A 14,914-nucleotide genomic window follows, 5' to 3' on the forward strand; every position below is an offset into this window, starting at 1 on the left:
CTTTTGTCACATTCATTTTGGTCCCTCAGATTTTGACATACAGCCAAAGTTCAGTCATGAACCAAGCTATAATGAATCAATCTATAAATCCCCACATAAAGAATGAACTACAAACCACAGAGGCGGTCAGCATGCAGATAGGATACACTAAAATCCAGTGACATATAATTAACATGCAAAAGCAAACATGAATGTTGAATGATAGGATTTTATGTACTCTAAGTGAAAGCAATAACTTAAAATTGGGGATTTGAGATGGGAGTTGCCTAAAACAGATTTTGAACAAGGTGTAAGGTGCATGAAATGTGTCATTTTACTGTCATAATTTTACCTTACTTTAGAGACTTTCTGGATGTCTATCCAAACAGTTTGCTCTTCTAGCAAATAAAGCAATTTTAAATAAAAAGAACAGAATTTCATAGAATAATTGAAATAATTTATTTACCACTAGAGCACCACAAAAACATACATTGTGTTAAATACAGAGTGATCAGTCACTAAAAATACAACAGTCATTTTTACATTCTGTCTTTCCCCGGTGCTTTTCATAGTAAAAGGTTGGTAGAAGATGTATACTGATAGTTTTCTTTATCCTCCAAAGTGCCAAGAATAGTTATGTAGTATCATTAGTGACACCAGAAAAACACTCACGATAAAATAAATGGAGTTGGGATGAAGGTCAGCTGCCATACCCTCTTTTTGCAAGTGCCATTTTACAGCCAAAAATACCTAGCAATTCGAATGTGCTAGATTTTGGTGTGGCATGGTGTACTGCAGCTCTACAATAGAAACCGTATATGTAATATTAATCTTACTAATTTGAGGTTTCAAAAAATTTTGACATTTTCCCTTAAAGAAATTACAGCTGCTGTGGCATTTTGAAAAGTTATTTTTAGAGAGAAAACAGAAGCCAAAAATATGCAGGGTATTTTTAGTTAGGCATTTTCATCATATTGCTTATTGTTTGAATATATTCAATGAGGAATTCAATGACAACACAAAAATACTTTAGAATGTACAAAAGTAGCAAAACACATTCTACTTCATTTGAAAGAGGACTTCTGGTACTCATACCAATATGCAAGAGCCAATGAAGAAGGAACACTACAGCAAATCACATATTAATTTCATAAGGCCCACATTGGTTTGGCACACTCACTAATGGAGAAACAATCCCATTAAAAACTTTATTGTTATTCATCCGAGGATCTTCAGAGAGACACCCATTTTAAATTTAAAAAAGGGTTGATGGTAGGCTCTTCATATAATCATACATTTATTTTCTGATGAATATCCTTTAAATGGACAACATATTTACTTAATCTGTGATTTGCTATAGTTTTTTTCTAATAAAAGATGAAAGGGCAAACACTTTGATGTCAGTGGAAACACTCCTTTGAAAGTCAGTCCTTCTTTACAAATCTCTTGTTGATACTGAAGATTTTGAACATGAATCCATGACATTGCTCAGTTACCCTGAACCTTTGTAGGAGCTGTCCATTGTAATCTTACCTCATGGTGTCAAAGTTCCTGTTCATAGTATTGCAGGAATCTTTAGTTGACCGTCAATGAAATAAAAGGTTTTGAAAAATATAATTGTAAAAATAGTTTTGCAATTCAATTTTACAAGTATGGATGCAATATGACACAACATACTATATCAAGAAAAACAGTCAGGTAGCTTATGGCATAATGAAGAACACAAAAGCACATGTACAGCAAATATAAAACATGTTTGTAGTGCAAGTCAATGTATAGGACTCTACTCATACTGGCCAGCTAGAGGGAAACACATTTTTCTGAGAGATCGAAAGAGCCCCTGATTTAAATGAAAAGTTATCTTATTTGACAAAATTACAAAATACAAAAATAGGGTGAAAATATACACATATTACATAATGTAGTTATTGTTGGTAGTTTGTAAATTGCGAACTACAACTTGGTTTCCAATTAAGCTGGCTCTGCTACCCACCTATTGTGACACTAGAGGTACAATTACATATACCTGAAACAAAAACCCATAGCATAGCTACATAGCATCATAGCACTATCTTTTGATTAGATTAGTGCTTGTACACACTTCACTTGTTTGCACTGCCATTTTCACCATTTAATTGTTATAGTCTGCCACTGTGGTTTAAATGATGATTCTGAATTTGTACACTATAACATAAAGGAGAATCCTGCATAAAAATGGGGCATTTTTAAGGAAGCTTATTAAAAATACACAACACTACAAAAGAGGCAGACGCTTAAAGAAATTATTTGAAGAAGTATGCTTCTCCAAACTAAACAAATAATCTCTTTGGAGTTCAATAGTTGCATTAGGACTACCAAAGAACTTGTTTCTGGCAGTATATTTGGTCTTCATATCGCCCACATTTCATTTCCTCAAAAGTTCATTTTTTATATAGTTATACACAAATAAATAATGCATCTTTGCTCTACAACTAAAAGGAATGGGTAGGGTTCCTATTGAGCGAAAAAGTACTGAGATCAAGTAAGGCACGAGACAGTTACAGCAAGTCCACTTAATGGGATTTTCCTGTTTTTCCTTTCACATAATAACACTAACAAATTCTTCCAGTGTTTAATTTTTCAAAGGTTTTACTTCTTATCTATCTCCCTATCAAAGTAGATGAAACGCAGGATAAAGCCTTCAACATTGGTTTCTTCTGATGACAGTTTTTTTTTTTTACTTTAATCAAACTTTGTACATACATAGTTCATACTAGTACCGTTTCTCAGTTTTTGTTTTAAAATTGAACACTGATAACATTAGGCATTTCATTCTTTTATGCTTTAAGGTCTCCATTGAACACGCATTGCTGCTCTGCTATCTTAGCTGCACTTGCAGGACTTTACAATCATGTTGGAAAGATGCTCGATTTTTGGTGCTTTGCCAATGTAGTACAAGATGGTGAGGGAGTCTAAGTCTTGAGACACGCAGCAGGGTGAGGCTGATGCTTCTGGGTTTATGGTGTTGTACAAACTGAGCACCTAAAAAGAGAACATACATTTTAAAGATGGAAAACAAACAAGCTTTGACAATGCAGTAACATTTACGCTTTTTCTTGATGGGGGAAAAACATTTTAATTGCAAAGAATACATTACATCTGTTTATTAACAACACACAGGCAGCTACTTAAGAAACCCGTCCTTACGTTGCAATTAACTTCATGAGTGGTATGTATGTATGTATATATGTATGTTTTTATTTACTTATGTATTTCATTAATTTATATATGAGGTTTATAAAGTTCAGTGTGTTCTCTTATGATTATTTTAAGCATGTCTCACATTATATCAGCATCGTACATGTCTGAAGAACCATAGACACTCATTTCCAAAAGGTCGAGGGCCTTCTGACCTAAACTAAATACAATAGAAACAAGTAATTTCTTTACTAAATCCCTGGACTGTGGAGAAGAAAGAGCCCAGTCCAAAGAGCAAGGTGGCATTTGACTAAGTCTGGGGGAGAATAGCTTCAGCATCCATGCCCGTTGCTAAGTCAACGAAATATTTTTCACAGAATAGAAGCCAGAGGTGTTCCCACCCACTTTGGGTCTATGAATAGAAATGCTGGGTAATCACGCATAGAGTACAGTGCTACCCCCTGTCGTCTAAATTTATTTGCAATGATGCTTGCTAAAGCATCACCAAAGGAAGTGGCTTTTTTATTGTGCGCACAAAGAGAGAGGGAGAGGCAACATGGACGTTATAGGCTGTGCGCTATTCATGAGCCAAAAGGCCTGTGGCAGGGGAAGGGTGTAGTTATTCTACACTGATGATTCAAAACTATTTTCCAGATCGTCATGAATGTATTAGTTAAACACGAAATAGTCCTTTCCTAAAGATTTAGAGGAATGTTTTCAGCGGAGAAGAAAATATGTTCAGCAGAGCAACACTAGCTGCTTCATCAGGCTTCCTCGGACTCCAAGGATAAACAAACAAACCACATATTTGTTACCATGGCAAGTATTCTTCCTTTCGCCTTGAAAACATGTCCTAGTCCAAAGATTTCAAAGAGCCTCCGTATGCCAGTTAGTGGAATGTTTGCTCTTTTCGTTGGGTGGTGACATGATACCAGTGGAACGGTGATCAAGGAACCTCTGTACAGTGTTTCAGCTAAATGCCAGGTTAATGGATCCTAGTTCACAAAGCTTCTTTCCATAAGTAGTTGTTACGTTTCTGACAGAAATGAGCTACACCTGCAGCCAGAGCCGGCCTTAGCGCTGGTGGTGCCCTGTACAACAATGTTTGTTGGTGCCCCCGCCCAAATGACCACCTCCGCCACGGATTGCCTCACTAGCACCCTTCAACAGTGCCTTCCAAAACATCCATCTCTCTCTAGGCAGAATATTAATCACCAGAGTTATCTTGACATTTTTATTGTTGCCTAAAAATTGCTGAAGGCAAGGAACCCTACAGTAGGTGCTTTTAAAATCATAATATGCTTGCAAACACGGCACCCCCACCCGAAGTCAGCACCCGGTGCGGAGGCACTGGTTGCACAGCCCTAGAGCCAGCCCTGCCTGCAACTTCCTAGAGTAAGACATGCTTACTCAAAGAAACTGTAAGTAAGCATGAGTTAGCCCTGGAAATTCAAGAACAAGTCACATTTAAGTCAAGAGTAAACCTGCCTGCTCATAGAAAATGCTTTGTGAAACATGTCTGGATAATTGTAGCATACATCGAATCGTGGAGTAAGACACATTTACTCATAGAAACACTTTGTTAATCAGGACTGGATATTCAAGTGCAATTCACAATATCTCTGGAGTATGACATACATACTCACAGAGCATACACTGGCAGTGCCAAGAGGTCTGACTTTAACATGGTGCATCCTGTTCTTTCACAAGTACACCACTAACCCTGCATTCAGAGAGGCACATCTCTCACCCTGCACTCACAAAGACATGCCCATCACCCTGCACTCACAAAGGGGCACCCCCCACACTGCACTCACAAAGGGGCGCCAATCACCCTGCACTCACTATACACACTGAAACCCTGTGCTCAGGCACACTGTTCACCCTGCACTCACAAAGGCACACCCCTCACTCTGCTCTCAGGGGAAATGTCATTAGAAAAAACGAAAGGTATGATTGATGCATGGGAATCAGCATTCAGCAACCTATGAGCTGAGCTGGAGGGTTATCAGTGGCATCAGAACAATGCAAGGAGGACTATTGTCCAAAAATTGTACTAAAATGAGCTAAGGGCAGGAAGGAGAACGATGGATCAGGAAGTCAAGAGGTTGAAAGAAACAGAAGAAACATGCAAAGAAGTTGAAGGAACTGAGAAAGGCATATAACGACTCAAAATGGGAAGCAAGGAGAGACCCAGAAGATTGTGAATGGCAGGACCTTTTCCAGGTTTGAAAAAGTAAACATCAGCAGGCTTTTTGGCATTTTATCAACAATCTGGAAAAAGACCAAAAAATATTTACTATCAAACAGGTGCATTGTCTAACTGGATAAGTGTGACTAAGGGAGTAACTGCGCCGACGTACCCTCAATAACAAACACTTAAATGAATCACTAAATGCTGGGGGGAAGGTGCACAAGGCCCAGATGTTCTCCTGGGGGCAAGTTACAAACAATACCCAGATTACCTGGCAACTTCCTTCCAGAATTTTCTTCAACTACTTTCTGGGGCTTGAGGCCATATCAGAATCATGGAAAGAATCAATGTTACACTCTATATACATAAAAGGATTATATACTAGCCCCCACAGTGATCAAATAATTAGCCTAATAGACATGGAGGTGAAATACTTTTAACCAAACGGGCTTCTGTGTCAAAGCTAGCAACTTAAATAACTTGATCTGCCCGACTATGTTCATGAACAAGTCAATTCAGAAGAAACAGCTGCTTTACTCCTGTTTCATCACAACCACAGTGACAGGAAACAACTATGGAGGAAACTGGTCACCTGGAATAACCCAGTCAATTTGCTATGTTCATTGTTTAAACAAAATATCAAAGATAAAATATTATGTGGCCAAAATATTGTGTCAAGAATATCAAGGGCAAAAATATTGTGATGGTAAGTTTTGAAAGGTAAGCAACGTTTTACTGTATACAGCTCCACATATATTTACTGTGGTAAATATAAATCTTCAAGATATGTAGATGCCGGGTTAAGAATAGTAAATCTATACTAATCTATTTGCACTTACCTTCTTGATATTTTGGTCTTCGATATTTTAGACACGATATTCTGTCCACATGATATTTGAGTTTACGATATTCTGTCAGTGATCCCTATGCGCCATTTACTCTAATCCAACAAGAGGGTACAAATAAAACAGGGTGACAACCACACACTTTCAGAAAAAATACATGTAAATAGGGGAATAAGACAAGGATGTGTTGTGGCTCCCACTCTTTTTAACCTGGTTATTGCTGATTTGAACCAGCTCTTAAACCAGGCAAGATACCATACACCATCCACTGGCAGCCAGCTGCCAACCTCTTTAAAACACTATGATGATGTTGTGCTCCTTAAGCAACCAGGTGTAGGTTTACAGGGGCTTCTAAATATTTTAAATAAATACTGAAAGGAAAAAGTTATGTCAATCAATTTTGATAAAACAAACGTGGTATTTTGGGAGGAAAAGCTACATAAGAAAGACATCTAAGATCTAGGAGATACTAAGATCAAAGGAAGTCAGAGCTATAAATATTTCGGTCTGTGACTACAAGCTTGTGGATCACATCTGCTGCAGAAGAATGCTCTGAAACCCAAGTTGCCAGCACTAATCTATGAATTTGGGATCATGGATCAGCAAGTAGTACAGAAGGCCTTATTGGTTAAGAATACTTTCTCATTGGTTAATGTCAGGGATGGTACACTTAAAGCATACATGTGGAAAGTGGTGCAGACAGGAGTTTCACAAAACCCCGGGATGATAGAGTTGTCTTCTTCCTTGAAAGACTTCCAGCTTGTTAGAAAATGGTACCAAAAACAGACATACGGCACTTTCAAATTGATAGTAAATAAGCAAACAAAGCTGCACTGATTCTAGGGAGATAAGGAAAACTTTACCAACAGAAGTCACAGTTGGATGTCCAGTAATTCATAAAAGCGTCTACAACACCAAGTATGTTTAGTAGAAAGTTGTAGTTGATATTTTAAAACAAGGCTGATGAAATTTCGATTTGGGAATTTTGCCTCACCAGACCCTGCTTCATCGAGAAACTGAGCTACACCTATTGTGTATCTGTCCTGGCATCCTACAGATGGGTATAAGAACGTGTCGCAAAGCAATAATTTTCTCCTTGAGAGGTTTTTTCTCAGTGGAGTCGGTTCGCTTTGTTAAATTCATGAATACCCGACAGCCGCTAACAAAAAGGATCCAGCTGCAAGCAAGAAAGGAGACATAATTGGATCTGCTCAACAGAAGGTGTGAATAACACAGAGATGGATCCTCAGTTACAAACAGTTTATGCCGGTATTGTATGTTGCAACGTGCCTGACTGTATAACATGAATTTTAAGTTTTGATTTTTAAGAGGATATAAAGGGTGCATTGTTTTATGTTTTTTAGTATGAGCATATCAGAGGGCACTGTTATTACATCCGTGATGCACGCCTAACTCTTTCAATTTTATGCTGGTATTTTGCTTAGCATTTTTAAAGGTACATTTTTAACTTCTGGAATGTATATTGGATATCTTATAACCCTACAGGAAGCAGGGAAAAGTCAGTATGGACGCTCCAAGTGGATATGCACCTAATCAGAACAGCATGCTATTTTGCACCGTAGGTCGACTTTGCGGTGGGTTTGCATGCATGTGGATTTTGACGGTAGGCGTTTTTTATTAACTGTAATAAAATTGCACGTATTTACTTACACATGGTCCTCCACCGAATGGGAACCCTGCATATTACACATCCTTAGAAAAAGAATCGAAATTATATCACAAGAAGGTAAGTCCTAAAAGGTTTTTGAGAAAATAATGCTGTCAAGTCAAGGAGGATTTAAGTGAGATGAAACGACATTAAAGGTCTGTGCAGTGTCAAATGTGTCCACAACCTCAGAAGGGCTTCATGAATGATCTTGGTGAGCAGCTTTGGCAGCAAAAGAGAAACTTTTTGAAGGGCAAGGTAGTTCAGCTAACCAGCGAGATCATACTTTGGCCAGAGAGATTCCCTAGCTTTATCCTGGTCTCTCAGTACCTGCAAAAATGTGCCTTTGTCCAATATATCTTGTACATTACCTTCAAAGAACATTTATTTGTCAAATGTACTTCTCTGACCTCAATGGTGCAAGTTCTCTTGAAATCAGATGTAGGGGCCTTCCTAGAACTAATAAAGAGTCCATGGTCTCCACAGGGGCAACTGAATCAAATGGGATACTGAGAAGTGGTCCAATCAGTTCTCTCAACCAGTTCAGGAAGATAGTACCAGGTCTGGAAACTGGCTTTCTCCATTCATATTGCCAGGTCATGGCCATGGGGTACACAGTGGACAAAAAGGTATGTGAGACTCGATAATCATTTATTATACATTTGGATGTGACATCTGATGTCATTCTATATCATCCCTGTACTCCCCTCTCCCAACTGCCTGAATTCTCGCCCTTCCTTTTTCCATGTTCTCTTCTTACAACCCGCCCCAGGTCCCTCCCATTCTACTCAAATCATTCATTTATGACTCTCTTTGTTGCTATGTAAAGCACTTTTTGGTGTCACCAAGCTATATATAGTTAAATGAATACATAAGGGGAGGAAGAGCAATTTAGAAGCCAGTAATTGATTGTTATTGGAACAGAGGTCAAGGCCTTGTTATTCCTGGCTGATACTGAAGTGTCGTCCACTAATCATGATTTTTTAAAAGGTTACTATTATGCCATTTGTAAACATCCTAATCCATTCCCTAAAAAGTTGCCAACTCATCACACCCATCTGTGCTACACTGTGATCCAGACCCTTTTCCAAGAGTATGCTTAATGACAACACAGTTCACCCAGAATCAGTTGCAAAGCAGTCCCTAAAATGACTGAGTATAGCTTTGAGTGTAATGAGCTCTCCTCCCCTTAGCCTTCACATTTTCCCATCACTGAGTTGATTTGCTCTGTCTGTGTCAATGGTATCCATTCATCTTCTGCTAGCTCCATTGGAGTAGTGTAATCAGAAATATTGCCTCAGCCCTTCTCCTGAAAACAACTAGGTGATGTTAGGGCTTCTTGTTGGCAGATGTCAAACAATTATATTAGCTAAACTCCTCTGCCCCTTCATGATTGCCTCAGCAAGCAACTGAAAAGGAGACAAGTTGCAGAGGATCCTTCCTTCCTCTAAGCATTACCAACTGAAGAAAATCAGACAATTCCCGTGTATGAAGTAAAGCCCTGTTTTAGACCGGTCATCACACACACACACCAGCTCCTTTGTACCTAACAGAGAAGCGGCTGGCTGCTATCGCACTGTTCCTTGTTAAAGACCTTGACACATCCACAGTGATGATGTCCACACAAGTCTGGGCTGAAATTCGCACCCATAGGTTCACCTGCCCTCAGACCCTTTCCACTCCCCTCCCTGCACTACACCAGCCAAAGAAGATATGTGCCAGAAAGCGCCAGGACCAGCCTGGTCAAAATGAAAACTAGCCAACTCATAGAAGTTGCTTGCAAGGGCTGACGTCTTCCCAACAACCGAGGGCTAATCTCCCCTCCAAGGAAACTCACCTGCACCCCTAAGTAGGTCAGTCTTGAGAAGAAGTGTGACTCACCATGCTCCTACAAAGGCACCATCTCCTTTAACCTGCTACAGAAGGCCTCTAGCATGGCCTCTGTAAAAGTGCAGCTGCTTGCTCTCCTGCCCCTACAGGTGGAAAATGGAGATGCACCTCAAATTATCTTCAATAGCTGTAGAAGAAAGCAACAACATACCCGAGGTATGAGGCTGAGAGTACTGTCACTCACATCAATTCATCAGGCCTATTTCTGCCTCAGGGCCCTGCACATGCAGTTTCAAGGCACTGCACATTTACTTTGCCTGACATACTGTGGATGCCAGTAGCAAGTTTCACCCTAACCACACTACACAAGAAATTACAAATTTATTAGAAAATTTATTACTGCAGTCTTCATGCCCATCTAAACCCACTCTAAAATTCCTATCTATCCCTACCCACCAGCAGAAGCTCAACCACTGTCCCCAACGAAGTGCAGCTCTTGGTTCACCACTAGCCAGAGGCACACAGCCAAAAACTTTGAACACAGCCTTAGGGGCACGTGCTGAAGAGAAGAACCTTTGACAGGAAGCCTAGTGCACTGAGACTCCTGCACTACAGCTCCACACCTCTAAACCTGGCTGCTCCTCAACACAGAACCCCATTGCTGCTATATCTCAGAAAGTTAGAACGCGGGCAATGTCCTGCTTCAGCTTGAACAGACTCACAAAAGCAATGCAGCACGTGGCACAGAACCACAGGGTCCCTTCACTACCTATCACTTTTTACTGGTACCAACACACTGCTGCTCCATGTTTGTACTCCTGCCAGAAGGCCTCTATTGCTGCCACCATCTAGCAATGGCCTGAGTGTAGCAGAGTCTCCAAAGCAATAATTACTAGATGCTACCAGATTCCCCTATCAATTTCGACAAAAACATCTGACCATCTCATACGTTCTGTTGGCTTTCATTCAAAAAGATAGTGCTACACTGGAGCACTAAGAAGAGAGGAGAGTAGGAGTAGGCCCACTGGAACACACTGGTGAATTTGAAGACTGTGTGTGACAAGCAGAGAAGACTTTTGCCATGGCCTCTGACCAGGCTGCATCACTCCTGAAGACCAGCACCGTAGCAGATTTTTAGCATTTCCTGTGAATGCATCCTTCAACACATGACAGGCATGCCATTAATAAAGTGAGATAACAACTTGGAGTGTCCTAGCGGACGATCCAAGAGTAAGCCCATGCATGCATTACCATCTCTACCCCTAGTATTCCAGAGCAACCATTCAGACACCTTCGCTAACTGCCTTGCAAACCATGTCATCAACAGCAAAGAATTACTGATGCCTTGTGCTTGCGGAAGACGTTCAGCAGCAGCAATCCTCATACCCACTGGGATACAAAGTCCATCTTCTTACCCTCACACATGCCTAAAGCACACTATCGAAGAACTCTGCAAACCTGCGGGCAAACTGTCAACAGCTGTTAGGAAGTTACTTCACCCAACTGCTATCACCATCCTCCCAATTTCTTATGAAAGTGTATCATTGATACCACCTGTAGAGTGTCGCAAAACCTGTCTGGGGTTAGACTATCAGCATCTCAACAAATGTTCAGGAAACATACTTCATCCTCCAGCGCAACATCATACCGCTGACAATCCGCTTACCCCATAAGTATTGTGGTCCAGTCTTTAGCATGCCTTGATGACAAACCATTCTCTCCTAATCTCCCATGAGCAGAGAGTGGCTCATTGGAGGTTTTTTTTTTGCAGCAGCAGCCCAGATGTAACACACATACAACCCCAAACCTGCACATATAAAGTCCCATTGCTGACATTTCAAGGCACATACACACATGACAGAGGGATTCGGAACTACTCCACTGAAAGATATTGAAGTCGGAGGTGGCCCAGAGGAAAAATTCAGAAGCTCATTATCAAGTTTCCCAGTCCCTCAAAACTGCCATTGTTGAGTCAAGCAACACAACAAATGCAAACTTCACAATGTGTTCCACATGACTCCAGCAATGCTCCTGATGCACCATTTGAAGTTGGCACTAACCACTAACTAATCTAAACATCAGCAGGATGGACCAACTCTGTATTCTCTGAATATGATCTCATTGTATGTGCACCTTCTGTAACACCAAATGTACATATTATCATTCTGTAAATATTAAGATATGTCACCAAAGTTTTCCACAGCACTAACAATATCAGTGTCTCTTGTTGCACATTTGATTACTGCAAGAATTAATAATTAAAGAGATTGAACAAATTACTTAAACAAGAATGTGTTCAGTTACTTAAATCAGTGGGTAAAGTACTCCACAGGGAGATGTGCATAACACAGAAAACATGGCCTGTGATACTAGCCTATTAGAACCTTAAGGAACCATGGACTTTCAGAATGACTTGGCTAGATGAACATAGAACAAGGGGAGGAACACTCTTAATCAATCTATTAGACAGAGAGGCAGGGTTGGAGACACTAATAGTTTATGGTCAAACTTTAGCAAAGTGCTGTCTGATATGAAGTCACTGTGTCAATAGAACACGAAGGGCTAAAGTGTCAAGGCACACTCACAGTTTCTGTATAATTTACACTTGATGGGAAAAGAAAAGTTAAGGCCCAGATAGATCCCACTTCAGTAGTCGAAAAGAAATTCAAACAGACTAGAGAGAGATCAGAGACCAATGACCCTGCTCATTTAAACAAGGAAGGCTCTTTCAGACTCACATTAGAACATTACAAATTGAAAAAGCTGATTCCTTTTGAAGCTCTGTATGAATTTTGGCCCCTAAACTCTTCACTCATGAAGACTGTGTTCAACACATTCCACATGTCGCCTCTACCACGGTCACCAGAACCTCCATAGCATCAACAGTTCACCCCAGCCGTGACTGCCATCCACTTCCTGACATCCAGCAGACTCGTAGCGTCATGCCTTCGACAGAGCAACCATTCAATCAAGTATAAAGGCAGATGCCTTGGAAGTAGATGAAGGTAGACAGTGGTCTGACATACAACATGAGTAGGCAGGGTCAGGCAGAGTGTGCACCCTGTAGAACCCCACAAGATGGGACACATACAAGGGAGGGAAATTGACCAAGGGCTACGGTCCCGCACATGCTGCATTCAGGGATGCCATCATCAGCAGTGTCAAACGCTGAATATGCGTCGAATAGGATGAGCACTTCATGGAGGCGTTTAATCACTTGCAGTAGAGCGTGGTTGATCACCTATACTTTATAGGTGATTATCTCTTTCTGAATATTCCACAGGTAGTTTTTAATTCAATTGTATAATAGTAATACATACATTAAACAGCAAATGAAAGACGAAATGAAGAATGATATTGACTGCTGTTGGCCAGTGCGAGAATAGCGAGCGATGCAGCACCACCTAAACTCGTGGAATGAAGATCACGTGATTTTAGCTGAATCGCATTGTTAAATTGTGCACATTTTGTGGCATTCGGGCAAACAAGGAAGAAAACGATTTTGCGATGTGTGTCTTAAGTACTGGAGCATCTGAGCTTGCCTCACCATTAATGCAACTGGCAAGATCTGCAAAGTGATGTAGAACTGGGTGAGGTTACTTACTAAGATTTTACCTGGGCTCTCTAATGACACAAAGCAACGCAAAACGACACAAAGCATTACACTGATTTACTTACCATTATAAAAGCCTGTGGGCTCAGTGCAAAACTGTGCAGCCCCAAGCAGGCACCCCTGCAACTCCTAGTAAATAACCCTCTTAGGTTGCTTCGTTTGTGTAAATCAGAAATAAAGGTGCGTAATTGTGTTTTTGACCTAGTGAAAAATAATATGGTCTATCCCAATGGTTCCCAACCTTTTGACTTCTGTGGACCCCCAATTTATCATCACTGGCATCCGGGGACCCCAGCTGAATCAATAGTGGAATCGGGGACCCCCGCCTAAACATTGTTGATGATTTGAACTGAAAAATAATACACTAAAAATACAGAAACAAACATTCTATCAAACACATACACAAGTGACAACACATTTTATTTACTTTGTAAATAAATAAAATAAAATTACAAGTAATTTTAATAGGAAGGTTGGAGCTTTTCTAAATTCATTTAAAGCCACACATCGTCCTTACTATATTCTATGTGATGCTCCTGAACTGCTCCTACAAATCAATCTGAGGATACTAATTTAATGTTTAGCCTCCAATTTAAAATTCCTTGACGGTTACAGCATGCTTTAAATCTTTCAATTGTAAATGTAGCCACTTTATTTATAGACACTTTATTAACCTGTTAATGTTAGTTAATTTTCTAAGAGAAGGCTTCGTGGACCCCCAGGGGTCCCGGACCACAGGTTCGGACCCACTGGTCTATGGCACTGAATGGAAGTGTCAATTAATAGTTCAATTCAGCCTGTAAGTCAGACCCATGCTCTTTCACTCTACTATGATCCCATTAGCTTGCCACTATAATGTGGAAATAAAACTTACCCGGCTGTGCTGAGTATCAGAGCTCCATAAATATGGGCAGGCTCCGGCACAGAAATTTGCATGGTATCCTTTCGGTTCATGTATCCATCGCCACCCTAGGTCCTTCTTAAAGTCAATATATAATGGTCGAAGACAGCAGTTATCTTGCACATTTCTGTGAAAGAAAGAAAGGGCTTATTTGTGTTCCATTACATTTCTTCGCACATGCTCACAAATACAAATGTTTATGCTTTGGGGGATGCTTCATGGTTCTTTCATTGTTTTTATTTGTTCTATTCATTTGATAGATAAATAATCTTTCGACTCATTTAATTTTCTTTTTATGTACTGAATAGATAACCTAAAATTCCAAGACCATCAAGCAATAATAAAGGTGATACTTGTGCAACAGAAATTCAACTTTAAAACACTTTGTGGAACAAGGAAGCCAAAAGATGGAAGACAAGCTTGTCTGAATTTCAAATATCAGTAATACTTAACACGTTCATACTTATGGACGTCTTTAAGGGATCGCCAGGGGCTGCAGTGGCGACCCCTGGCTTTCCCCTTGCGACCCCATGGCACTGCTTTGCGACCCCTGGTCTTAGAGGTGGCAAATTTAGCCTGGAACACAGGGGTAGCTCGTCCTAAAGGACTTAGGTTGAGGCTCAGGCTCCACTTTCCTGGTTTTCTGTCAACCTATTTATCACATAAAATTAGTGTAAATAAAAATGGAGTACAGTTAGCTGGGAAATGA

General features: G+C 40.2%; 1 protein-coding gene across 1 annotated transcript in view; it reads right to left on the reverse strand.

Annotated features, from left to right (window-relative positions):
• Positions 1–414: 414 nt before the first annotated feature.
• The window catches only part of TGFB2 (transforming growth factor beta 2), a 326,829-nt gene continuing 312,329 nt past the window's right edge, over positions 415–14,914 (reverse strand). Inside the window, exons 6-7 of the mRNA XM_069233880.1 lie at positions 14,179–14,332; positions 415–3,000 (exon numbers count right to left, since the gene is read on the reverse strand). Coding sequence (XP_069089981.1) covers positions 2,842–3,000; positions 14,179–14,332 — 313 coding nt within the window. The 3' untranslated portion in view covers positions 415–2,841. The remainder of the gene's footprint in view (positions 3,001–14,178; positions 14,333–14,914) is intronic.

Source organism: Pleurodeles waltl, chromosome 5, assembly GCF_031143425.1.
Source record: "Pleurodeles waltl isolate 20211129_DDA chromosome 5, aPleWal1.hap1.20221129, whole genome shotgun sequence".
In the NCBI taxonomy this organism is placed as follows: Eukaryota; Metazoa; Chordata; class Amphibia; order Caudata; family Salamandridae; genus Pleurodeles; species Pleurodeles waltl.